General features: G+C 33.6%; 1 protein-coding gene across 4 annotated transcripts; it reads left to right on the forward strand.

The window, feature by feature from the left end:
* The first annotated feature begins 925 nt into the window (after positions 1 to 925).
* LOC114273157 (homeobox protein knotted-1-like 3) lies at positions 926 to 16,360 on the forward strand. 4 transcript variants are annotated; one of them, XM_082894553.1, is made up of 6 exons: positions 926 to 2,268; positions 12,708 to 12,828; positions 14,959 to 15,152; positions 15,245 to 15,376; positions 15,721 to 15,857; positions 15,936 to 16,360. In XM_082894553.1, the coding sequence occupies exons 1-6, from the start codon at positions 1,585 to 1,587 to the stop codon at positions 15,970 to 15,972; spliced, it is 1,305 nt and encodes a 434-aa protein (XP_082750679.1). In that variant the 5' UTR covers positions 926 to 1,584; the 3' UTR covers positions 15,973 to 16,360. The 4 variants fall into 4 exon arrangements, with proteins under 4 accessions (XP_082750679.1, XP_082750680.1, XP_082750681.1 ...); XM_082894554.1 differs by having other exon boundaries at positions 15,944 to 16,360; XM_082894555.1 differs by lacking the exon at positions 926 to 2,268 and adding an exon at positions 4,838 to 9,005.
* The last annotated feature ends 11,018 nt before the right edge of the window (positions 16,361 to 27,378 follow it).

Genomic DNA, 27,378 nt, shown 5'->3' on the forward strand with positions numbered 1-27,378 from the left:
GCTGGAAATTCAAAAAATAATTTGAATAGGGTTGAAATTTCTTAGGTTAGGCTAATATTTAAGAGATGGGCATTTACAGCGGTTCTAACCAGATTTATTTACCTATAAATCTTGATTAATAAATTTATTTATTAATATTCACTATTTTTATCCATGTGCACTCACTCACTCACAAGAATCTACAATCCTTTTCCACACATATAAAGAACAAAAGAGACTGATAAATTTATTATTAAAAAATAATTTTGAATATGATAGATCTGATTTCAGAGAGAGGGAATGAGAGATTTAGAGAGTTACCATTGTTCCGAGTCATTTAGTGTCGATTTCACCATTTAAAACAAAGGATGCAGTAGTGATATATTGATTGTGTAGATGGGCAACGCTAATAATGTGGTGAATAGATTGGTAATGATGGAGATAGTTGGAGAACAGTAACGATATTCAAATAACGACAATGATGGTAATGGTAGACGACAGTGGTGGTGGCGGGCGGATGGTGGCAATAACCGTGGTATTGTGAAATTTTTGAAAAAATAGCAAAAAGATAAGAAGATAGAGAAAGAAAAGAAGATAAAAAAAATTAATAGATAATAATTTAATTTGGACATGGCTCCTCTCTGGAGAGGAGTGTTGGGCATTTTTAGGTGTTAATTTGGCCTATATCGATAATTCGAACCGTTCAATATATAGAACTCGTCGAGTATATTATTTTTGTAAAAAATTACGTTGATTGAATATCGATAACTACTTGATCCAATTGCATTTCTGTTGTAATTTACTTCGAAAATTATATTCAAAAATTATTTTAAAAATGTAATCTGATCAGATAATTATCGATATTCAATTAAAGTGATTTCTTGTACAAATAATATACTCAACAAATTCTATATATTAAATGGTTTGAATCATCAATATAGATCCAAATCAGGCCTATAAATGCCCAACACTCCTCTCCCTGTCCAATTTAATGAGAACAAGATAGAGATTAAGATTTGTTAGTGCATTAAAAAAGTGATTCAATGGGACTAATTAGTAATTACCCTTTAAGGGATGAAATAAAACTGCAAGAAATTCATCCATAAATAGAATAGAATATCTCTTTCTCTTTACGATTTTGCAGTCTCCGGTCAGATTAATCTGCATTCCAAACCAACAACCAAACTACACACACCCAAAGCGCACGCGCCTATCTACTACCTCATCATAAGCGGTTTCCCGAGCTGTTTTTTCCCCGTAAACCACCTCATTAAACCGCTTTTCCTTCATAATCTGCACGTCTACGCCTTCCTCCTCCGAAGAAACTCTCTCTCTCTCTCTCAACAGTTGAAGTCTCTCTATCTCTATAGTCTGTCTCTATAGTTTCAGTCTCTATATAGCTCGTTTGGCAAGTTCTACACCGGACTGTATAACTCTCGATCTCCATCTATAATTTTGAATTTTGTTTCTCTCTCTATATTTACATGTCATATCTCTAGTCTCTCTCTCTCTCTCTCTCTCTCTCTCTCTCTCTATATATATATATATATATGTATTCACTATATGTGATGCGAGTATTGTCGTCGTGAGAGAGCATTTTTCTCGATGGCTTTTCCGAACCACCTGTCTCAGGAAATGGCGTTCTCTGACCAACACTTAGCCGAGAACACGTCGGTTTTACGAACTATATTGCCTGAACAGCTCGGCCAGTCCGCCGGAAATCCGCCGGAGCATCACCACCAACCGCCGCAACAACCACCACAACAAGTCGGTGTTGGACCGACATGGCTTAACAGCGCGATTCTCCGGCAGCAGAACCAGTACGGTGACGGTAATTTCCTCAATTTACACACCAATTCCGATTCGACGACCACGTCGCAGCAGCAGCAGCAAGGGTCGAATCAGTGGCTCTCGAGATCAATTCTTCAGCGCAACGAAGTGCAGGTCTCGAACGATTCGATGATGGCTGCTGCGGCGATATCGCACGAATCGGCTGATTTGAACAACAATAAAGTGGAGAACAATGGAAGAGAGATAACAGGGAGCGATGTTCGTGGTGGCGAGGGAGTTATGAATTGGCAGAGTGCTAGGCTCAAATCTGAAATTCTGGCGCATCCGCTTTACGAGCAGTTGTTATCGGCTCATGTTGCGTGCTTGCGTATCGCAACACCGGTGGATCAGTTGCCGAGGATTGACGCTCAGCTCGCTCAATCGCAGCACGTGGTGGGGAAGTATTCGGGTCTCGGCCATGGTAGCATTGGCGATGATAAGGAGCTCGATCAATTCATGGTAAGTAATTAAGCTTGTTGTGCTCTGTTTTATCTATATTTTCTCTGATAATTGCTTCTTGTGCTCTGTTTTGTATTATTCTTTTTGCTGTGGATGTTATTAATTAGGTGATATGTGTATGCTATTTATGAAACCGAAGATGAGTTTATTATGGGTCTTGTTTCTGATTGTTTTGTCATCCAATTTTGTCTATATACTGTCAAAAATCAGAACATAACAATTCATCAGGGCGAAAATTTTGCTTGCTATAGATTATTTTTTTAAATCAATTTTGATCAATATCCTCTTGACAAGTGAATATTATAGGGAAAATATTGGTTATTTTTGTTCTTTATGTACTTGTTGCGTTCGTATGGATCTGCATTGTAATGTGAAGAGTGGCTGGAACAAGGGCATCAAACGTTTTGCTCATAAAATTAAGTTATTTTAGGAACTTATAGTATTGTTATACTATATTGGATGAGAGGTCTTGATTAGTTGTCTTTGCTCTTAAATTAAGTTCTTGGTAGGAACTTTAAAGTATTGTTTTACTAAATTATATGAGAGGTCTTGATTTGCAGTGATAGGCAATTACTTATTGGAGCTGAGACTGTTGATATGAAAAAATTGCCAATATTGCTGCTTATTCATCGAGTGTTACTCATGATTGAGAATCTTTGAACTGCAGTTTTGAGAAAATATTTACTGAATTTGGATTACATGGGGCGAAAAATTTAAATTTGGAACTACGTAGTAAAAAAATTTCAACAGCATACTTCTCACAATAATGGACTGACTCTATGAGCAATGACTACAAAATGCACCGCTGATGATGGAGATTGCCGTAAACTGAGGTTCTCCTGAAACCTAAGAGTCTGTGAGCCTTGCTCTTGACCTTAGATACGATTAGAATCAATAGCAACGCTTTCTTCTTCTTGTTCTTCTTTAAGAAATTAATTGACGCGAACAATAAATCTCATAACCTCTGATTGAGAAAGCTTTGAAGTTGTTATGATAATATAATTATTGCATTTTTCAATTGAGGATACCCTGAACTCATATTTGATTGAAGTTAGTTAGTTAATCAATTAGGGAAATGTGATATTAATTTTACCATTTATATAAAACGCATCTAAATAAAGTTTTAAGAGTGTAATGCATTCACAAAATTAAAAGATGTAGAAAGTTATGATGATGTGACTCAAAGCCAAGATCATTTTCAATGAATCTGAAAGTTGAAGCAACAATTTCATTAAATATTTTTTACTGTCAAAGATGATCAGCATATGCTACTAGATGATTCTGTTGCTTTAAAGTCATTTCCAAGTAAAGTCGTTTCCAAGATAACCAAACACATTATTGTCTCTCTGCATCGCATCTTAATTGGACATTTCAAACTGTAGACCTATTAACAATGAGAATAAAGGCATTTTAATAATGATTAGGTTAGGTGTACGACGAGTATGTGGAAAAACATGAACTCATTGATTAACTCCAATTTTAAGGTTTTAGTTTCCTTAAGAAGGTAGTACAACTAAATGCATTAGTTAACTATTTTGTGTTGTTGAATTAAAACTGCTTCAATTCTTAGGTTCTTGTGGATGAATTTGAGTTTTCTCTATTGGAAATTCTACAAGAGCTTGAATTGGTTCCCACATCTAGAGAACTTGGATTGAATGGTAGTAAAATTTTCTTAATGCCATACATTTTGGATTTTTAGTTAATTAATTAATTTATTTCTCCGAGGTTTGAGTGCTTTAATTGAGAGTCATTAAAGGTGTTTCGTCACTGACAAGAGTCTACACTTGTACATCAGCTATATTGTGTAAACATAGCGGCATACATCCTGCAACCCTGTTAATTAAATGGAAAGAGGTTAAAGAACTTGAAAGCAGAATTTCCTGATAATAATAGGGTTTCTCATTTTTTGTACCTATAAATTTGTAGGAAGAAACTTTCCTAGAGATAAAACTACTATTCTGCATGGGTGGATGAAAGTTTTAAGCAAAATTTAAAACGTGAAATCTTATATGAATTGTTATTTTCACTATTTTTGGTTTTGTTTGTATTTCACATTTTAACTTCTTCTTCTTGTTTGTTTTGTTTTGTTTTTTTATTTTTATAATATAATTTGAATTATGAATATCAATAAGTGAATTAGCATGTGAATAATACCATCTAAAAAAATAAAAATAGCAATTTGCAATCTAGTTCAACCTTTCATCACAATGTGGAAACCCGCCCCAAAATTGTCATTCATTACAAGATATAGGTTGATGCTAAAATGGTAATATTAAAATTAAATTTTAACAAATTATACTGTTAAAATGTTATAATTTGATATTCTATTTGATTATAACAATTTATTTATTAATTTTTATTTAAAATTCCAAATAAAAATTCTATTGGTGAATCCATCGTGAGAGTGATAAAAAAAAAACTTTTAGCTAAATTTTGATAAATGTCAAACTTATATCAAAATCAAACTTTATGCTAAATTTCATATAAGATTTGATAATGTTACAATTTTAGAAGATTGATGTGCTTAGGAATTACTAAAAAAAAGTCTTTTTTTTTGGGTTAGTACAAACATTGAATTTTTTTGATATTTTTTTATTATTTCTTAACTCTTTATTTTTATTTTTAACTTATTTCTTTGCATGATTGAATGCATAAATTACTTGTACCTTTATTATTTTGTAATTATTTTTTCACTCTCAACTTTTTTGATATTCTCCCTTTTTTAAATATACATGCACTTTTATTTATAGTTATAAGAAATATTGATGGAACTGAATTGACCGATCAAGATAACATCAATTTTTTTGTCCATATTTTATAACGTATGGTCTCTTTTTTGTTTTAAATTTTTTTACACTGATGCAAATCAAACTGACCAAATATTATATTTAAATACTTTTATATTAAATTTTTGTGTGTAAGAAAATTTTCAATTTTATAAAATAAGTGACCAATATGATACACTTCTGTGATAAAAATTAAAGAGGGAGATATATACTTTCCTACTTTTGTTCATTTATTTTCGATGCAAAATTTTACAAGCTTTATAAAATCATTTCAAACCTCATGTAAATATTTCTTCTATATCAAGCTGACAAAATATAAAAAAAATGGAACCATAGTATATGGTCAGTGTCAATTCCTCCAACGATAAAAATTGAAAGATTCAATTCTGTGCTAATTTTTTTTTAACACTGACTAAACAAACCATTTACCCCATACTTTTTAATGTAATTAGTCTTATTTGAGAAGTTGACTATTTGACTTTCTAATTATTTTAGCTTGGCTATAATAATTGTGTTTAGAAAGATAGTTGATTTGATAGTTGTGAGAGAAAAAATGAAATGATTATGGATTGGATGTGACATTTTACCTTATTGACTATTTTAGTCTATTTTTCCTTTATTAACTATTTTAAGTCAAAAAAAAAAAAAAACTAAATAAATAACTTGCCAAACAGTGCCAGAATATGTGAGTTGAGCTTGATTGTGTGTAATAGGCGCAATCAAGCTGGTTGGCACCCTTGGTTTTTGGATTTTGTTTGGTTGGGCCGATTTAGGATTGCAAACGAATAGAACCAACAGAATCAAGCTCAGCTTAGTAAGAATTCGTCCGAACTCAGTTTGTTAAATTTTTTTACGTTTGATCTTGAGCTCAAACTCATTAAATTTTAAATAAACAAACTCAAACATACTAAAACTCGGCTAATAAGCCCGGCTCGTTAGCTAACTCATTTAACATTTATTGTTTATATATTAAATAATATAAAAATATGTATAAAAAATAAGATAAATATGTTATTTATATATTGAAAAAATATAAATGTGATTAATAGTTAACTATAGATAACACATTTATATAATAGTGGTGGTAGATATTATTATTTTTGTAAAATATTAACTTTTTTTTAAGTATGTTTATATATATTGTATATATAATTGTAGAATTAAAGTTTTAATTGTAATTTTAGTTTCATATGCAAGCATGAATTTATAATTTTTTTGATTCGTTAAGACTCGTGAATAGACTCGAACTCGAGTCAAGCCTAAGCCAACTCAGATTGAGCTTGGTTCATTAAATTTTTATTGAACTTGGGCTTGAGCTCAAGTTCGAACTCGTTAAAATCTTAATAAACAAGTTCAAACATGTTAAAACTCGGTTCGACTCGTTTACAGCCCTAAGCTAATTGGCCTATATTCTTTTTGGCCGATTTTTTCCCCTTCATATGGTTAACTTTTAAAAATTTGACCCTATTAATAATTTTATAAAAAAAAGAAATCATAAATGACATAAAAACAACTTGGAATAATAATGGCCTAAATATTTTTACGATAACCAAAAATTTGCATGTATATGTAATATTTTAATATTTTGTAGTATATATTTTGAATTTTCCATTGTTGGAATTGTTTGTTATATCTATTATTTGTAAGCTTTTAAATTATTAGTCAAGTCCAAGTCAATACTAAATTTAAAAATATGTTGCTGGAAATTCAAAAAATAATTTGAATAGGGTTGAAATTTCTTAGGTTAGGCTAATATTTAAGAGATGGGCATTTACAGGCGGTCCTAACCAGATTTATTTACCTATAAATCTTGATTAATAAATTTATTTATTAATATCCACTATTTTTATCCATGTGCACTCACTCACTCACAAGAATCTACAATCCTTTTCCACACACATAAAGAACAAAAGAGACTGATAAATTTATTATTAAAAAATAATTTTGGATATGATAGATCTGATTTCAGAGAGAGGGAATGAGAGATTTAGAGAGTTACCATTGTTCCGAGTCATTTAGTGTCGATTTCACCATTTAAAACAAAGGAGGCAGTAGTGATATGTTGATTGTGTAGATGGGCAACGCTAATAATGTGGTGAATAGATTGGTAATGATGGAGATAGTTGGAGAACAGTAACGGTATTCAAATAACGACAATGATGGTAATGGTAGACGACAGTGGTGGTGGCGGGCGGATGGTGGCAATAACCGTGGTATTGTGAAATTTTTGAAAAAATAGCAAAAAGATAAGAAGATAGAGAAAGAAAAGAAGATAAAAAAAATTAATAGATAATAATTTAATTTGGACATGGCTCCTCTCTGGAGAGGAGTGTTGGGCATTTTTAGGTGTTAATTTGGCCTATATCGATAATTCGAACCGTTCAATATATAGAACTCGTCGAGTATATTATTTTTGTAAAAAATTACGTTGATTGAATATCGATAACTACTTGATCCAATTGCATTTTTGTTGTAATTTACTTCGAAAATTATATTCAAAAATTATTTTAAAAATGTAATCTGATCAGATAATTATCGATATTCAATTAAAGTGATTTTTTGTACAAATAATATACTCAACAAATTCTATATATTAAATGGTTTGAATCATCAATATAGATCCAAATCAGGCCTATAAATGCCCAACACTCCTCTCCCTGTCCAATTTAATGAGAACAAGATAGAGATTAAGATTTGTTAGTGCATTAAAAAAGTGATTCAATGGGACTAATTAGTAATTACCCTTTAAGGGATGAAATAAAACTGCAAGAAATTCATCCATAAATAGAATAGAATATCTCTTTCTCTTTACGATTTTGCAGTCTCCGGTCAGATTAATCTGCATTCCAAACCACAACCAAACTACACACACCCAAAGCGCACGCGCCTATCTACTACCTCATCATAAGCGGTTTCCCGAGCTGTTTTTCCCCGTAAACCACCTCATTAAACCGCTTTTCCTTCATAATCTGCACGTCTACGCCTTCCTCCTCCAAAGAAACTCTCTCTCTCTCTCTCAACAGTTGAAGTCTCTCTATCTCTATAGTCTGTCTCTATAGTTTCAGTCTCTATATAGCTCGTTTGGCAAGTTCTACACCGGACTGTATAACTCTCGATCTCCATCTATAATTTTGAATTTTGTTTCTCTCTCTATATTTACATGTCATATCTCTAGTCTCTCTCTCTCTCTCTCTATATATATATATATATATATGTATTCACTATATGTGATGCGAGTATTGTCGTCGTGAGAGAGCATTTTTCTCGATGGCTTTTCCGAACCACCTGTCTCAGGAAATGGCGTTCTCTGACCAACACTTAGCCGAGAACACGTCGGTTTTACGAACTATATTGCCTGAACAGCTCGGCCAGTCCGCCGGAAATCCGCCGGAGCATCACCACCAACCGCCGCAACAACCACCATAACAAGTCGGTGTTGGACCGACATGGCTTAACAGCGCGATTCTCCGGCAGCAGAACCAGTACGGTGACGGTAATTTCCTCAATTTACACACCAATTCCGATTCGACGACCACGTCGCAGCAGCAGCAGCAAGGGTCGAATCAGTGGCTCTCGAGATCAATTCTTCAGCGCAACGAAGTGCAGGTCTCGAACGATTCGATGATGGCTGCTGCGGCGATATCGCACGAATCGGCTGATTTGAACAACAATAAAGTGGAGAACAATGGAGGAGAGATAACAGGGAGCGATGTTCGTGGTGGCGAGGGAGTTATGAATTGGCAGAGTGCTAGGCTCAAATCTGAAATTCTGGCGCATCCGCTTTACGAGCAGTTGTTATCGGCTCATGTTGCGTGCTTGCGTATCGCAACACCGGTGGATCAGTTGCCGAGGATTGACGCTCAGCTCGCTCAATCGCAGCATGTGGTGGGGAAGTATTCGGGTCTCGGCCATGGTAGCATTGGCGATGATAAGGAGCTCGATCAATTCATGGTAAGTAATTAAGCTTGTTGTGCTCTGTTTTATCTATATTTTCTCTGATAATTGCTTCTTGTGCTCTGTTTTGTATTATTCTTTTTGCTGTGGATGTTATTAATTAGTTGATATGTGTATGCTATTTATGAAACTGAAGATGAGTTTATTATGGGTCTTGTTTCTGATTGTTTTGTCATCCAATTTTGTCTCTATGCTGTCAAAAATCAGAACATAACAATTCATCAGGGCGAAAATTTTCCTTGCTATAGATTATTTTTTTAAATCAATTTTGATCAATATCCTCTTGACAAGTAAATATTATAGGGAAAATATTGGTTATTTTTGTTCTTTATGTACTTGTTGCGTTCGTATGGATCTGCATTGTAATGTGAAGAGTGGCTGGAACAAGGGCATCAAACGTTTTGCTCATAAAATTAAGTTATTTTAGGAACTTATAGTATTGTTATACTATATTGGATGAGAGGTCTTGATTAGTTGTCTTTGCTCTTAAATTAAGTTCTTGGTAGGAACTTTAAAGTATTGTTTTACTAAATTATATGAGAGGTCTTGATTTGCAGTGATAGGCAATTACTTATTGGAGCTGAGACTGTTGATATGAAAAAATTGCCAATATTGCTGCTTTTTCATTGAGTGTTACTCATGATTGAGAATCTTTGAACTGCAGTTTTGAGAAAATATTTACTGAATTTGGATTACATGGGGGCGAAAAATTTAAATTTGGAACTACATAGTAAAAAAATTTCAACAGCATACTTCTCACAATAATGGACTGACTCTATGAGCAATGACTACAAAATGCACCGCTGATGATGGAGATTGCCGTAAACTGAGGTTCTCTTGAAACCTAAGAGTCTGTGAGCCTTGCTCTTGACCTTAGATACGATTAGAATCAATAGCAACGCTTTCTTCTTCTTGTTCTTCTTTAAGAAATTAATTGACGCGAACAATAAATCTCATAACCTCTGATTGAGAAAGCTTTGAAGTTGTTATGATAATATAATTATTGCATTTTTCAATTGAGGATACCCTGAACTCATATTTGATTGAAGTTAGTTAGTTAATCAATTAGGGAAATGTGATATTAATTTTACCATTTATATAAAACGCATCTAAATAAAGTTTTAAGAGTGTAATGCATTCACAAAATTAAAAGATGTAGAAAGTTATGATGATGTGACTCAAAGCCAAGATCATTTTCAATGAATCTGAAAGTTGAAGCAACAATTTCATTAAATATTTTTTACTGTCAAAGATGATCAGCATATGCTACTAGATGATTCTGTTGCTTTAAAGTCATTTCCAAGTAAAGTCGTTTCCAAGATAACCAAACACATTATTGTCTCTCTGCATCGCATCTTAATTGGACATTTCAAACTGTAGACCTATTAACAATGAGAATAAAGGCATTTTAATAATGATTAGGTTAGGTGTACGACGAGTATGTGGAAAAACATGAACTCATTGATTAATTCCAATTTTAGGGTTTTAGTTTCCTTAAGAAGGTAGTACAACTAAATGCATTAGTTAACTATTTTGTGTTGTTGAATTAAAACTGCTTCAATTCTTAGGTTCTTGTGGATGAATTTGAGTTTTCTCTATTGGAATTTCTACAAGAGCTTGAATTGGTTCCCACATCTAGAGAACTTGGATTGAATGGTAGTAAAATTTTCTTAATGCCATACATTTTGGATTTTTAGTTAATTAATTAATTTATTTCTCCGAGGTTTGAGTGCTTTAATTGAGAGTCATTAAAGGTGTTTCGTCACTGACAAGAGTCTACACTTGTACATCAGCTATATTGTGTAAACATAGCGGCATACATCCTGCAACCCTGTCAATTAAATGGAAAGAGGTTAAAGAACTTGAAAGCAGAATTTCCTGATAATAATAGGGTTTCTCATTTTTTGTACCTATAAATTTGTAGGAAGAAACTTTCCTAGAGATAAAACTACTATTCTGCATGGGTGGATGAATTTTATATGGATATATTTCATATGAATAACTCATGGATGTGGTAGTAGAAGAGTTCTTCTATTTTTCCCTGTGGTAGTTTTGCACTAAATAGTATTTTATGATAAATCCCCAGCCGAGGAAAATTGGATTGTGTGCACAAAGGATTGAATCTGCTCTCAATTTCAAACTATATACTAGAACAGTAATGAGTGATCTTTATTGATCTCAATGATATGGAAACTTCCAAGGTTACAATTTCAGGAATGACAGAGTCATAACTTTCATCTTCTGCAAGGTATTAAACTGGTGTATTATGATTGAAACTTGTTTAGAAGTGATAATCTTGCCTTAAAGATGGATAGTGATGGTATGCAAAATGAGAACATAATTTGGAATCTAATGTGCCTTGTTAAGGAGTTGTTTTAGTTCTTTCAATTATCCGATTTCACTTTTTTTGAATGCCAAAGTCAGTATTTGGTGGCAGATACTTGAGCATATTCTGAGACACTGATTAAGAACTTGAGTCTTGCAGATCACATGGTGTTCTCAAGCTCTATGGTGCTCATGTTTTTGTCATGACATTAGAGCCATATAATATTTTCTCATTCTGCCTAATCACAAATCTGTCATATAAATCCACGAAAGCAGTTGCTGAAACCTGAATATAAACAGAACTTTATGAAGACTACTATATTATGTTTAGGTTCTTAATTGATTTTTTGGGAGCTAAATATAATGAATTGCGTGGAATTACAGTTCTTCATTCCACTGGGTTTTGCTTATGTACTGTTTGAACATATGATTCCTCTTCCCTTCAGAACTGGTCAATGAATAAATAAAAAAAAAAGAGAAGTTTATTCTCATTTTTTTCAGTACACATGAGATTGAATACTAAAATTTGGTCAGAAAGAATTTATACACCCATTTCTCTGGAAATAAATCTAGTTCTCCGGTGTTTTACAGTTAAGTTGCCTAAATGATCAAATAGTGGACTGCTATTTGGGAGGAAATATTAGGATATCCAACTTCCCACTACTTTTCTTTTTGTCATTCTATGTCAGGCTTTTTGGGATCTTTAGTTGACATGGTGGAATTATGAATCATTTTGTAAAAATAAATCTGCAAAAAATTCTTGTGTCAACAGAAAACACCAAGCACGATGCAGACTCCTTGACGCTTCACATGATGATTAGCCGATCTTTTTACAAGTCCTGATGAACTTTGCTTCATGCTTGGGAGCCATTTTAATATTTGTCAAAATAATATATTCTATGGATTATAAAACCTAAATTCTTGCAAGAATACAAGTAACCATCAATACGCTTACAAGGCTTCAAAAATTTCCATTTACTAATTTCTTTGAGCAACTGTCGCGGTCATAAAACGACTGCATTATATTATTTTAAGACTTATTTTGATACATAAACATGTTCTACATTCAAAACGAAAGTTTTTTTAAATGGAACCAACCCGAGATCCCCTACCCCTAAAAAGTAAGGGGAAAGGGTATGGGACTAAAGCCAAGGCCTTTTTCCTTCTATCAAGAATACAAGTAACCATCAATACGCTTATAAGGTTTCAAAAATTTTCATTTGCTAATTTCTTTGAGCAACTGTCATGGTCATAAAATGACTGCATTATATTATTTTAAGACTTATTTTGATACATAAACATGTTCTACATTCAAAAGGAAAGTTTTTTTTTAAATGTATCTTATTTTTCATATATCTTCCTCTTATAATGTAGACACATTATGTACTCTTGCTCTGTTCTTTTAAAGAACAACTGCAACAACATGTTCGTGTGCATGCAATGGAAGCAGTAATGGCTTGCTGGGAGATTGAGCAATCCCTACAAAGCTTAACAGGTATGTTCATTATTTATTCTTTCTAGATTTGTTCATTTCTCAGATTTCTTGTGTACTCCAATAGATTCCAGGTTTCCCCAGAATTTGAAATCCTTTTTCCGCAGGCCAATTTTTACTTGCTTTCTTGTAATGATGTTGATTATCATACAATTTTTTGACAGTTCAAGACCTTTAGTGCTGTTACTTACATTGGAGTTTACATAACTTCTCATGACCTTACATTTTTCTTTAGTTTGTTGATATGAATTAAGAATGGTACATATCACCTTCCTTGGTAGGTAGGTAGTGATATTTTGCTTTTGAGGAAGAAGAAAACTTCAAAACAAAGAACAGGACTACTGGGAAGGTTTCTAATTTGGTTTTCCAAATCCAAAGAATCCTCTGGACTCTCAGAGCATAGCCCTTTACTAGGTTGAATGAGTTTATTGCTTGTCATCCACCACCATTGGCATCTTGACTAAATCCAATAATTTGCCCTAAAGCCCAAGGCCTCATGAAATCATTGCACTTCATTCTTAGTTTTCAATGCATATGTATACTCAGCCTCAGCTTAACTACACATGAGCACATAGATACTTCATTCTGTGACCCAGTTAACTGGCAGGTCAAAGCTAAGAATTTCGTTTTTTATTTTTTAAATTATTATTCTTATTCTTATTATTTACTTCAGTGAAGATAATGTATTTTCCATGTAGATTATTTTTCTAACTCCTCTGGTGGCTAGACTTATATTTAGGCCTTGTTTGGCATGTCAATGTTTTAGCTTAAAAGCCTAAAAGTTACTAAAAAAATCAAAAAGCCTATAACCTATACCAAAAAGTCAAAGATTCCCTTTTCTCTCTACTTCTTGCACATCTTTTCGTAAAAAATCAAAAAGCCATTCTAAACATACTAGTTTTTTTTTACCTCATATTTTAGCCAAAAAACCAAAAATTTACTAAAATAGCCTATTCCCAAATGAGGCCTTAGTATATGAGAATATAAAATCATTTAGGCACAAACTCTTGTCGAGCAGTTGATTACTTATTGTGTGTGAGATAATTCCTATGTCAACTACATTGAGAAGCATGAAGCAAAAAAACTATGATTAAAATTCCCACAAGCATCAATAGGCTTCGATTTTTAGATGCTCAAATCAACACTTCCATTACTCCTAAAATTATGTTGTGTTGCTACTTGTTAGTGAATGCATTCTAATATGATCTACATAATAAAATACCTTTCAAAAAAAAATCCTTTTTGTAGCATAATTTCTGAATTTGCAGAAGGAAACTGGAAGTGTGGAATTGTTTTTCAACAGATGATTATTAATAATTGAACCCTCCGAGAACCAGCTTGAGGCTGGACAAATGAGGAAGCATATATAAGTGCTGCGAGAAAGTATTGAGATAAAGGTTTTGGGTGTAGTGCTGCACAATTTTTATATGCATGAGAATGCTGTATTAGCCCATAACACTTAGTGATATGAGTCCCTTGCTTCTGGACTACTTCATGTTCAATATTTTCCATTCTATCTGTAATTAACATTTCGAAGACTTCAATGCTACTATCTATCTTCATGGATATAACCCACCCAAAAAAAAAAAAAAATCTTCATGGATATTTCTCATTACACTGTTTTTACTAGCAAATTCTCCTGTGTCTGGCATGCTAATATTCTTTCTATTACTTATAGAGGAATTAGTGATTGCTTTAAAAAAATGTACTCTGCATGGTATCTATCTGATTCTTAAGCCTTTCCGTATGACGGTTTATGACATTTCACAAGAAGCACCTGTAACTGAATACTAGTGTGGCTGTGATGACCCTTGAGAACCATGATACATGTGTATACATTTTTATAACACGGAATTGGTTACGTTTGATTTTTTTTTTTTGGTCTGACCAAATGTAGATCACTTGTCCTTATTGAGATAAATATACAATATCTAAAAAAAAAATTGTCAAAGGAACACCTATTGCTTTGTTTCTTCTGCAGATAAACCTATTCTTATGGTTAAGTAGCAAGATTCAAGAATCAAAAGCATAATGAAAAATTATAAAATGGAATTGTACTTTACCATGTTGAACTCCATGCTGTTTAATCTTGAAATACTAAAGCAAATTCTGCTTAACATGGTATATGAACAGGTGTTTCTCCTGGAGAAGGCACAGGGGCAACAATGTCTGATGATGACGATGACCAAGTAGACAGTGACACAAACTTGTTTGATGGAAGTTTGGAGGGTGCTGACATCTTGGGTTTTGGTCCTCTCGTCCCAACAGAGAGTGAAAGATCCTTGATGGAGCGTGTGAGGCAAGAGCTGAAGCATGAACTGAAACAGGTGAGAGACAAATATTTGATTGTGGACACTTTTCTATGCATATATTGCCGTCAACTAATATTTTTTTTCTTTTTTTTTAATTTTTTTTATAGGGTTACAAGGAGAAAATCGTTGACATTAGGGAGGAAATCTTACGCAAGAGAAGGGCAGGAAAGCTCCCTGGTGATACCACTTCTATGTTGAAGGCTTGGTGGCAATCACATTCTAAGTGGCCGTACCCAACTGTAAGTTTTCATGATTGAGAAGCACAATGACCTTTGGCTTTGAATGGGTTGCTTTCGTGCTATTAGTTTCAAATTTGGTAGGTTAAAGCACTAATGGGTAAGCATGAAGCTCCAACTAACCATGGTTATTAGTTTGGACTTGTGCTAAAAGTTTCGGGCAAGTTTGCTCTATGTGCTCTCCATAAAATTAAAAGGACACTGAATTTGCCTTTTATTGTTTGACTAAATTGATCTGTGATACTGCATGCTGCAAGAATTAAGTGGTGAGTTTGTTGATACTGCTTGCCGCAAGAATTAAGTAGTGAGTTTTTCTAAATCACCGTGATTAATTGTTGTTCTTTCAGGAGGAAGACAAGGCAAGATTGGTCCAGGAAACAGGGTTGCAATTGAAACAGATAAATAATTGGTTCATTAATCAGAGGAAAAGGAATTGGCACAGCAATTCTTCCACTTCTACAGTCTTGAAGAGCAAGCGCAAAAGGTATGCCAATTCGAGCACATGTAATTTCATCATTTTATATTTGTCGAGGGCTTTCGCCAATCTTAGTTTGAAACAAAGTAATGCAGGTGACAACAGCGGTGATTGTTTCATGTGAGTGAAGGACAAATTCGTAACACAATCAACAATATATTTCTTCATGCCTCCACTCCAGTGATAATCCAGAATCAGTACATGTATCTACATAACAAAATAGGACAGTATAGTGCTGCTTGTGAACATTACAGCGTGCAAATGAGAGAATAGGTACACAGGTATGTATGCACAAAGGACTGCAGATGGTATACTGTATGTGCTGTGATGTCATTAGGAAGTTCAATTATTAGAATATATGACAAAACTGAGTTGGGTAGCATCATATATTTGCGGTTCATGATTTTGTTTACGTTTTACATATCTGTGAGTAAGAATAGAGACGGGTTGTGGGTGTATAGTGTAATAATCTCTTTCATAGCAATCATAAATTTTCTAGCAGTGTTTAGTAATGTAGTCTTAATAGTTGTTGCATCTGTTGAATGTATTTAGTAGTTACAATATTTTTCTTCTTTCCCTTTTGGCATATTTTGACACTATTAGAAGTCGTCAAGTGTCATCTTAGTCCAATTTTCCTTCATTGTAACAGTTGTATTTTTAGTTTGGGAAAAAATTGAGGCATCATGTCTGATATGGGTATGTGTATATATATATGGTTATGATAGGAAAGAGCGGATGATGTTAGTGATGGTGTTTTTTATTTGATGATGATGTTTATATAGGGAGTAAGGGTGAAGAAATTTTTTCATGGTGGGGTGTAAAAGTCTCAAGTTAAATCAGTGATGGTTAAATTGGAAATTTTCTTCATTGGATGTTAACATACTAGCAGAAAAAACTTTCAGGGTGTCTTCTGTGCACGAATTTGCATTATCAAATTTTCATTTAGTTCTTGTTTGTGTAACTTTGAGTAGAATTTTGGCACTAGGCAGGACACCTGATTTAGGATTTTGTTTGGGTATATAATAGGAGTCTTTCGGGGTTTAGAAAAACAAGCCTTTCTCAAAGTCCTGGATTCGTGTCAAGGTCAATACGATTGAAAGGGTCTAGGGTTTTGAAACAAAAAAGTTGACATTGAATTTAGATGTCTATATATGAACATTTTGCTGCCCAATTTAGATTATGGTAAGAGCTTCAAATGAAAGTAACACTGGTCTTGTTAAGCAAGATGGTATCAACAATGAGGAGATAAAACAAATATTATGGGGCTTCTTTTGGGAAGAACTTGGGGCAAAAAGAAACAAATGGCGAAATTCAGAAAATTGCTATGGAAAGGATGCTATTGTCAGACATTTTCTTTTCTTTTCTTTTCTTTTACTCTGCTCTTTCTGAGATCCCAAAAGTGTGGGCAACCAAACATGTTTGCAGGCTCTTACTGATGCAACAGTTCTTTTCCTGGGGGCTCTGGAGAAGCAATTAGTTCCACTTTTTTTAAACGGTGTGGTGGTGAAATTTTAATTGATCACATCACATCACATATCACACAAGGATCAGAATGGTGAATAGAATAAAATTTTCGTAATTTTTTCACAACAACAGAGCATCTTGGATTTATTGGAAAGAAAATCATTTATATATTATTTATTCTCTTATTTAAAGATAACTAAGAAGTTAATTGGGTTTCTAATAAATATATGGGTACTACATCCATAAATCCAATTTCAAATTTCATTTGGCCAGAAGTTCAGCCGCTCAAACACTTTGTCCTTTTGTCCATAAGGACAAGTGTAGATAAAATGACCAAAGTACCCATGGTATATATATATATTGTGACGCCCCAAATTTTTGGAACATCAAGGGAAATTAAATAAACAAAATGACTTAAGGCCTCGTTTGGGAACCGGCTAATTTAGTAACTTTTTGGCTATTTGGCTAAAATATGAGCTAAAAAAAACTAGTATGTTTGGAATGATTTTTTGACTTTTTACGAAAAGATGTGCAAAAAGTAGAGAGAAAAGAGAATATTTGACTTTTTGGTATGGGTTGTTGGTTTTTTGGCTAATTTAGTAACTTTTTGACTTTTTGGCTAAAAAGTTCGGTTGCCAAACGAGGCCTTAATAAACTAAAAAGTTGACATCTTAATAAGGTAATCCAACTCTCGTACATAACCAAACGTCCAAACAATCAATAGATAAAAATTTAAAATTATCCAAATACAACATTAAATGAAATTATAAAGTCCTTAATACCTATTATATAAAATAATATAATTTATTTGGCTCTACTCGGGGTTTCAGGTCAGCCAAAGCTCTACGTTAGCGTCGACTTCATTTCAACTTCAATTATTTTCTCGCCAAGACCTGGCATAAAACGTCAGGGCAACAAAAATAGATGCCATGAGTTTTGCAACACAGTAAGAAAACATAACCAACCTACCATTCTTTTTAAGAGAAAAATAATAATATTCTAAACATGAGATAACAATATAATTATACACAGAAATTACAACCGTTAGAATAAGTTCAGTAATTTTAATAAATTAGGTGACACTCGAAATCTCACCAAAGAGATTTAACTTACCAACCACTAAGCATGGCAACGGTTAATTTGAAACCCTCCCTTGGTCAAATATTCAAGTGTTACCAACTGTAACTACCAGGGATGTCCACGTTCGAAGTGATATACCCAAGTAGTGGCATCCGTGGTCAGCCCCAAGGAAACGGTCTGCCAGGAGTACGTAACCTTCCTGTGTGCCACCGGCACATCCACCCTTATTTCAAAACCAAATACCGAAAAGGGTTCAAATAAGTCCCGTGCCATCTTAGAGTTTCGCAACACAATTTACGTGAGAATTCTTAAAACCAGGGCTCACCCTGAACAACCGGTGTTAACCGTCAACCCTTAATTCCGCACAGTCTTTAAACCAAGACTCATTCCGAACAACTGGTATTAACCGTCAATTGTTAACTTTGTATATGCCGTTAATCATTTCAGTTAATTTTGATATTAATCACAAATAATTCCAAACCTTTAATCACAAGTAATGTTATACCAACTCATTAAAATTCTCAATCATAAAATATTGCATGTGTCACACAATACTAAATAAAAGTACAGAATTTAAATAAACAATTTATTTAAACCATGGTATGAAATAATAACTTAGATACAAGAATTGAACCATAAATACACACATGCACCAATTTTTGATTTACAAAATTGGACTAGCATAATATTAAAGTGGTGATTTTATCCTGTCTAGAAAAATTTTCAGAGTATATATCTTGCAAATAAAATTATAAATACATTACTTATACAACTCTAAAATTCATATCAATCTACAGGATACTCAATAAACATGTTATGGTTATTTTTCAAAAAGTATTTTCCAAAAATAACTTATAAATAATTCTAAACAAATTCCAAGGGTGTTTATGACACAGATTTGTCACATTTCCTTACATTAATTCCATGCTTAAATTTATAGATCAAACCCATAATCTAAAATTTTATCATAAAACTAGACTTCTCAAATTTCATATTTTAGTTAGAAATTACCAGATTTGGCTTAGTATAGAATTTTAAATAAATTTTCAAATACACGGTAAAATCTGTCTCACAGTTTCAGATTTAGTTAGAAATTTGTATAAATTCATAGAAAGCTCAAAAATTATTACCAAAATTCCTGGACGAACTAGACATCATTATCAACAACTTTGTAGAAGAAATAATCTCGAAATTTTGAGTATAAAATTGTCTAAAAATTCGAGTGACATTGTGGCAGATTCAAAATAGACTATTTTCATCACTGTTTCAGATTTAGTTAAAATTTTGTATAAATTCGTTGAAAGCTCGAAAATTGTTTCCAAAAATTTCTGGATAAACTAGACATCATTATCAACAACTTTGTAGAAGAAATCATCTCGAAATTCTGAGTATAAAATTGTCTAAAAATTCAGGCAACATGCTAGCATATTCAAAACAGACTATTTTGATCACAAAATTCCTACACATATATATAAAATTTCTATTTATGAGTAGTCATTTTAATCACAAGGAAGTAATCTGAAAATTTCACTAATAAAAAGAAATGAGAGGGTTGAGAGGGTTTTCTTACTTAGTAATAGAGTGACAAAATGGTTGAGAATTTTGGCTTCCTTAATCTCTTACTCTTCTTCCTCTCCTATCACTAAGCTTGGTTGCTTTGGGGATTTCTCTCTTCTTTTTTTTTTTTTTTTTTTCTCACCGAATGCTTGTATGCACCCTATAGACAATGAAGGCTTGCATGCATATATATATACAATGCTTGTTGCACATCTCTCTCTCTCTCTCTCTCTCTCTCTCTCTCTCTCTTCATTCTAAGTTTTCTTTCTCTCAATTCCAAGAGCATCATTAGCTCTTCTTCCCTAAACAAGCATGCAAATAAACATGTGGAAAGCCTCCACCAAAATTCTGCAAAGGTTTGATTCCCTCTTTTTTTTTTTTTTTTTTTTTTTTTTTTTTTTTTTGTGTGTGGGTTTCTGAAAATTGACACACTAAGATTTTTAACTAAGGTATTTAGTAAGAATAGTTATTGTATTGAATCCTAATTAAAATAATTTATAAATAACAAATATTGAATACCCACAAAATTATTATTCTTAATAATGTCTTGTTAGTGATTGAATTGAGTCAATTTAAAACTAACTTTTACATTAATATATAATTCAGATAGACTGGATAAAATTAATTAATTTATTTATTTATCTTCTTTTAAAAATAAAAAAATGTGAGTTTTCACAATCTACCCTCCTAAAAAAAAATTTCGTCTTCGAAATTAACTCATACCTTTAGACTTGAAAAGTTGAGGGTAATTGGCACGTATCATATCTTCTCGTTCCCATATTGACTCTTCCGTCCCATGATGTCTCCAAATTTTGAGTGCATGAACTATAGCTGCTGACTCCAAGTCATGGATGAGATGATTCTTCGCATGGTTCTTTAATTGCCTTGATCCATATGCCACCACCTTGCCATTCTGCATCAATACGCACCCCAGACCTTCTTTGGAAGCATCACAATACACATTGTACCCAACGTCACGTTCTGGCACTATGAGAATAGGGGCACTCGTCAATCTTTTCTTAAGTTCTTGGAATGAATTTTCACAAAACTCGTTCCATTCAAACTTTACCCTCTTTTGAGTCAAACGTGTCATTGGTTTGGCCAATTTTGAAAAGTCTTGAATGAATCTTCGATAGTAACCGGCCAATCCTAAGAAATTACGAATCTCAAATGTGTCCTTAGGTTGCTTCTATTCTGTCACTGCTTCTACTTTAGTTAGGTCTACTGATATTCCCTTGTCAGATACCACGTGACCCAAAAGCTTTACTTCCTCCATCCAGAATTCACATTTACTAGCCCTATCTTAAAGTTTGAAGTACTATTCTCAAATGTTGTTCATGGTCTCCTTCAGAATCGGAATACACCATAATATTATCTATGAAAACTACCACAAATTGATCTATGTAAGGCGTGAATATGTTGTTCATTAAGCTCATGAACACGCCTGGTGCATAGGTTAGGTCGAATGGCATCACTACTAGTTCATAGCGGCCGTAACGCATTCGAAACGCAGTCTTAAGAATATCTTCCTCCCGAACACGCAAAAAAAAGAAAGGAAACACTCAAAATGCATGGATGTGGGGATACGAGGTTTCGAACCCCTGTCCTCAGGCTTAGTCTCTTGCTCTTTCAACCACTAAGCCACGCCACTCCTGTGACAAAATATTCAAACAAATATATATATAGGTATACGAGACACATATATATATATATATATATATATAAACAAACCAAAACAAACACTCGTTGCTATGGGGGCTCGAACCTCTAACCTCAGGCTTAGCCTTTCAATTCTCAACAACCGAACCACTGAACCCAAGCCACTCTTGTGACCAAATATGTAAACAAATATATATAATACATAGATATACAATTCATATAGATATATGCATACAACTCTCCCGCCTCTTTCTCTTCCTTCGAAAACCACGTTTGACACGCGGGCTTGCTTTTACGTCAGTTGGCCGACAAAAGTAAGCCTCCTCGATTTCCAAGCTCGTCTCGGCTCTCTCTCCCTCTTTGTTTTCTTCCATTCTGTCTTCTTCTTCTTTATCACTCTTTTCTCTTCTGTCTCTTCTCCATCAATCTTTTATCCCCTTCTTCTCTTCATCTTCTATTTTCTGCCATTTCTCTGCGACTCCCTTCTTTCCTCTCCCTTTCCAAACATGGCTTCGTCTCACCCCCTCTCTCTCTTTCCGGATCTTAATGATCCATCGAGCTCCTCTAGGCCAAGTGCCCCTGCTCTTACTCATCCGAGTCTTCCTACACTAACAGTTGAGCAAGTGATGGCTGCTCAAACTGATATTGAGGCCAACCACTACACGTTGAAGTCATGTATGGAGACAGTGGCCACGGTTACTAACCTGTCTCGCCGTCTGCAAAACAAGACGTGTGAGGTACATCGGGTTAACGCCCAACTCACTTTGCTTCAGCATATGTATAAGGATGCGCGAGCGGAGATTTGCGCGCTGAAGGCAGAGAACAAAGAATTGAAACGGAAGGCTACCTCCATGGAGAATAAAGAGGTTAAACGACAGGCCACTTGTATGGCCCGGTTCGGAACGCCGTCGTATTTTGCCTTTGATGGTCAGCGAAGAGTTAACTCTCTTGGTGAAAACACTAAGGCAGGGCCTTCTCTTGAGGCAGGGCCTTCGAAGGTCTCCCAGAGCGAAATTGAGATGAAGAAAACGACGGGAGAGTCAAGCAAATGAGGTCGGTGTATGGCCGTTTGCCGGAGGAGAAAGAAGAACAAGATCCCTCTTCTTTTTTATATATATATATACATATATTTTTTTTTGGGTCTTTTTTTTTATATTTTATTTTATTTTATTTTGGAGTCTCTGTAATCGGGGATGTCCTCCCCAGACTACAATAAAATCAGTTTAGGTTCTGTACATCAATGGCGTGACTAGCACATCACTCTGAATTTGAAAATAATTTTGTTTGATTTGAATTTGAGAATGATTGAATTTGAACTCTGAATTGGATATTGATTCCATACTGACCTGAATCACAAAATAACTTAACGAAAGAAAATGAAGCAAAACAATCCAAACACATTTATATACACTGACTGGTATGAATACCCTGACCGGTATGAATACACTGACTAGGTGACTCGAGCGGGAGAGAAGATAGAATCACTGACTTAACTATGCCCCTAATTCATTGCCTTGATTTTTATTTATTTATTTTTATTTTATTTTTTCGGTAAAGAAAACTTGAACCAATAGTCTCAGATAATCTAGAGTCACAGACAAGTTAAACACAAACTAGAGACTTCTAGTTCACATGATTTGCATACGAGATCTACTCGAGTTTGACCTTTTAGCAGTGAAGCTACACTCATAGGTGTTTCTAATCGTTCAAGCTCTAATCCCAAGATTCACACAGTTATAGTAGGGAAGAAAGAGTATGACATGGCTACAACAATAGCATAACTAGCATAGGAATTCAAATGGAATTTGAACAGACGGTACAGTCGAATGACATGATGGTTTTGAACTTTTAACAGGGTTAAGATTATGGAGCTGGTGACCAAACTAGTTATTTGAATTGAAATTGTGTTTGGCCATACACATTTCAAACCAAACACCTAAGATTCTTCACCCTGTAAGGATTAAAAGAGTGCAACCGGTTTTCAAGAGAACAACATACAAGATACAATAAACATCGCTCAAAAATTGCCAATTGATCATCTTAAGGCAATACTTTGTCGAATTGGAAAGGTTCAATGAAGATAGAGAAGTGATGATTTTACATCCGACAAATTTGGCGTCAAACTAGTTAGGATCAAACAAGGATAGTTACTATGATTAGCATAAACCTCTCATAAACTATGAGTTACATAATTCTATTCCTTCTAACACATGATACTACTCCTCAATTGAGGTTAAACCTCTACCCACTGTCCTTAGGTATTCCGACCTAGAGCTCTGATACCATGTTGTGACGCCCCAAATTTTTGGAACATCAAGGGAAATTAAATAAACAAAATGACTTAATAAACTAAAAAGTTGACATCTTAATAGGGTAATCCAACTCTCGTACATAACCAAACGTCCAAACAATCAATAGATAAAAACTTAAAATTATCCAAATACAACATTAAATGAAATTATAAAGTCCTTAATAGCTATTATATAAAATAATATAATTTATTCGGCTCTACTCGGGGTTTCAGGTCAGCCAAAGCTCTACGTTAGCGTCGACTCCATTTCAACTTCAATTATTTTCTCGCCAAGACCTGGCATAAAACGCTAGGGCAACAAAAATAGATGCCATGAGTTTTGCAACACAGTAAGAAAACATAACCAACCTACCATTCTTTTTAAGAGAAAAATAATAATATTCTAAACATGAGATAACAATATAATTATACACAGAAATTACAACCGTTAGAATAAGTTCAGTAATTTTAATAAATTAGGTGACACTCGAAATCTCACCAAAGAGATTTAACTTACCAACCACTAAGCATGGCAACGGTTAATTTGAAACCCTCCCTTGGTCAAATATTCAAGTGTTACCAACTGTAACTACCAGGGATGCCCACGTCCGGAGTGATATACCCAAGTAGTGGCATCCGTGGTCTGCCCCAAGGAAACGGTCTGCCAGGGGTACGTAACCTCCCTGTGTGCCACCGGCACATCCACCCTTATTCCAAAACCAAATACCGAAAAGGGTTCAAATAAGTCCCGTGCCATCTTAGAGTTTCGCAACACAATTTACGTGAGAATTCTCAAAACCAGGGCTCACCTTGAACAACCGGTGTTAACCGTCAACCCTTAATTCCGCACAGTCTTTGAACTAAGACTCATCCCGAACAACTGGTATTAATCGTCAATTGTTAACTTTGTATATGCCGTTAATCATTTCAGTTAATTTTGATATTAATCACAAATAATTCCAAACCTTTAATCACAAGTAATGTTATACCAACTCATTAAAATTCTCAATCATAAAATATTGCATGTGTCACACAATACTAAATAAAAGTACAGAATTTAAATAAACAATTTATTTAAACCATGGTATGAAATAATAACTTAGATACAAGAATTGAACCATAAATACACACATGCACCAATTTTTGATTTACAAAATTGGACTAGCATAATATTAAAGTGGTGATTTTATCCTGTCTAGAAAAATTTTCAGAGTATATATCTTGCAAATAAAATTATAAATACATTACTTATACAACTCTAAAATTCATATCAATCTACAGGATACTCAATAAACATGTTATGGTTATTTTTCAAAAAGTATTTTCCAAAAATAACTTATAAATAATTCTAAACAAATTCCAAGGGTGTTTATGACACAGATTTGTCACATTTCCTTACATTAATTCCATGCTTAAATTTATAGATCAAACCCATAATCTAAAATTTTATCATAAAACTAGACTTCTCAAATTTCTTATTTTAGTTAGAAATTACCAGATTTGGCTTAGTATAGAATTTTAAATAAATTTTCAAATACACGGTAAAATCTGTCTCACAGTTTCAGATTTAGTTAGAAATTTGTATAAATTCATAGAAAGCTCAAAAATTATTACCAAAATTCCTGGACGAACTAGACATCATTATCAACAACTTTGTAGAAGAAATCATCTCGAAATTTTGAGTATAAAAATGTCTAAAAATTCGAGTGACATTTTGGCAGATTCAAAATAGACTATTTTCATCATTGTTTCAGATTTAGTTAAAATTTTGTATAAATTCGTAGAAAGCTCGAAAATTGTTTCCAAAAATTTCTGGATAAACTAGACATCATTATCAACAACTTTGTAGAAGAAATCATCTCGAAATTCTGAGTATAAAATTGTCTAAAAATTCAGGCAACATGCTAGCATATTCAAAACAGACTATTTTGATCACAAAATTCCTACACATATATATAAAATTTCTATTTATGAGTAGTCATTTTAATCACAAGGAAGTAATCTGAAAATTTCACTAATAAAAAGAAATGAGAGGGTTGAGAGGGTTTTCTTACTTAGTAATAGAGTGACAAAATGGTTGAGAATTTTGGCTTCCTTAATCTCCTACTCTTCTTCCTCTCCTATCACTAAGCTTGGTTGCTTTGGGGATTTCTCTCTTCTTTTTTTTTTTTTTTTTTCTCACCGAATGCTTGCATGCACCCTATAGACAACGAAGGCTTGCATGCATATATATATACAATGCTTGTTGCACATCTCTCTCTCTCTCTCTCTCTCTCTCTCTCTCTCTCTCTCTCTTTCTCTTCATTCTAAGTTTTCTTTCTCTCAATTCCAAGAGCATCATTAGCTCTTCTTCCCTAAACAAGCATGCAAATCAACATGTGGAAAGCCTCCACCAAAATTCTACAAAGGTTTGATTACCTCTTTTTTTTTTTTAATTTGTGTGAGTTTCTGAAAATTGACACACTAAGATTTTTAACTAAGGTATTTAGTAAGAATAGTTATTATATTGAATCCTAATTAAAATAATTTATAAACAACAAATATTGAATACCCACAAAATTATTATTCTTAATAATGTTTTGTTAGTGATTGAATTGAGTCAATTTAAAACTAACTTTTACACTAATATATAATTCAGATAGACTGGATAAAATTAATTAATTTATTTATTTATCTTCTTTTAAAAATAAAAAAATGTGGGTTTTCCCATATATATCTATCTATCTATCTATACTATTATAAGGTGAACACCTCTTATGGTGTCCTAAAGCTTTACTCTCCTCATGCCATGTGGCAGTATTTTTTATTTTTAAAAAAAAAGTTAAACAAAGAGATGGGTAAGGCTTGAACCCATGACCATGGGTTTAAGTATGAGAACTCATACCACTTAAGCTAAGTACACATTATAATATTAATTTCATTATTATTTTTTTTTATTCCTACTTATTTAAATTGCACACACATCGTGTGTGCCACCCACTAGTACTATTATAAAGTGAACACCTCTTATGGTGTCCTGAAGCTTTACTCTCCTCATGCAATGTGGTAGTATTTTTTATTTTTTAAAAAAAAGTTAAACAAAGAGATGGGCAAAGCTTGAACCCATGACCATGGGTTTAAGTGCGAGGACTCATACCACTTAAGCTAAGTACACATTATAATATTAATTTCATTATTATTTTTTTTTATTCCTATTTATTTAAATTGCACACACATCGTGTGTGCCACCCACTAGTATATATAAAAGCTATACACAAACCAAACCTAGCAAGCAGCCCACAAACGGTTTCTCTCTTTCTCTCTGTTCTACGCTTTCAGTTCTCTGTCGATCGCTGCCATGAGCTAAACTCACTGGAATCTTTCTAATAAGTCTGTTTCCCTATAACCCTAACTTTTCCGAGTCTGTATCTCCGTATAAGCCTCTGGAATCTCGTCGTAAAAGTAGTTTCCTCCAATATGAAGAGTTTTTGATTTCTTTAG

This window comes from Camellia sinensis, chromosome 11 (genome assembly GCF_055761805.1).
Source record: "Camellia sinensis isolate YWXY chromosome 11, ASM5576180v1, whole genome shotgun sequence".
Classification (NCBI taxonomy): domain Eukaryota; kingdom Viridiplantae; phylum Streptophyta; class Magnoliopsida; order Ericales; family Theaceae; genus Camellia; species Camellia sinensis.

What these genes read in the sequence shown, in the direction of transcription:
- LOC114273157 (XM_082894553.1), top strand. Translation starts at nt 1,585, where the DNA reads ATGGCTTTTCCGAACCACCTGTCTCAGGAAATGGCGTTCTCTGACCAA. An exon ending in TGAAGCATGAACTGAAACAG is followed by an intron (nt 15,153 to 15,244) that starts GTGAGAGACAAA and finishes TTTTTTTTATAG; the next exon opens with GGTTACAAGGAGAAAATCGT. An exon ending in CTAAGTGGCCGTACCCAACT is followed by an intron (nt 15,377 to 15,720) that starts GTAAGTTTTCAT and finishes TTGTTCTTTCAG; the next exon opens with GAGGAAGACAAGGCAAGATT.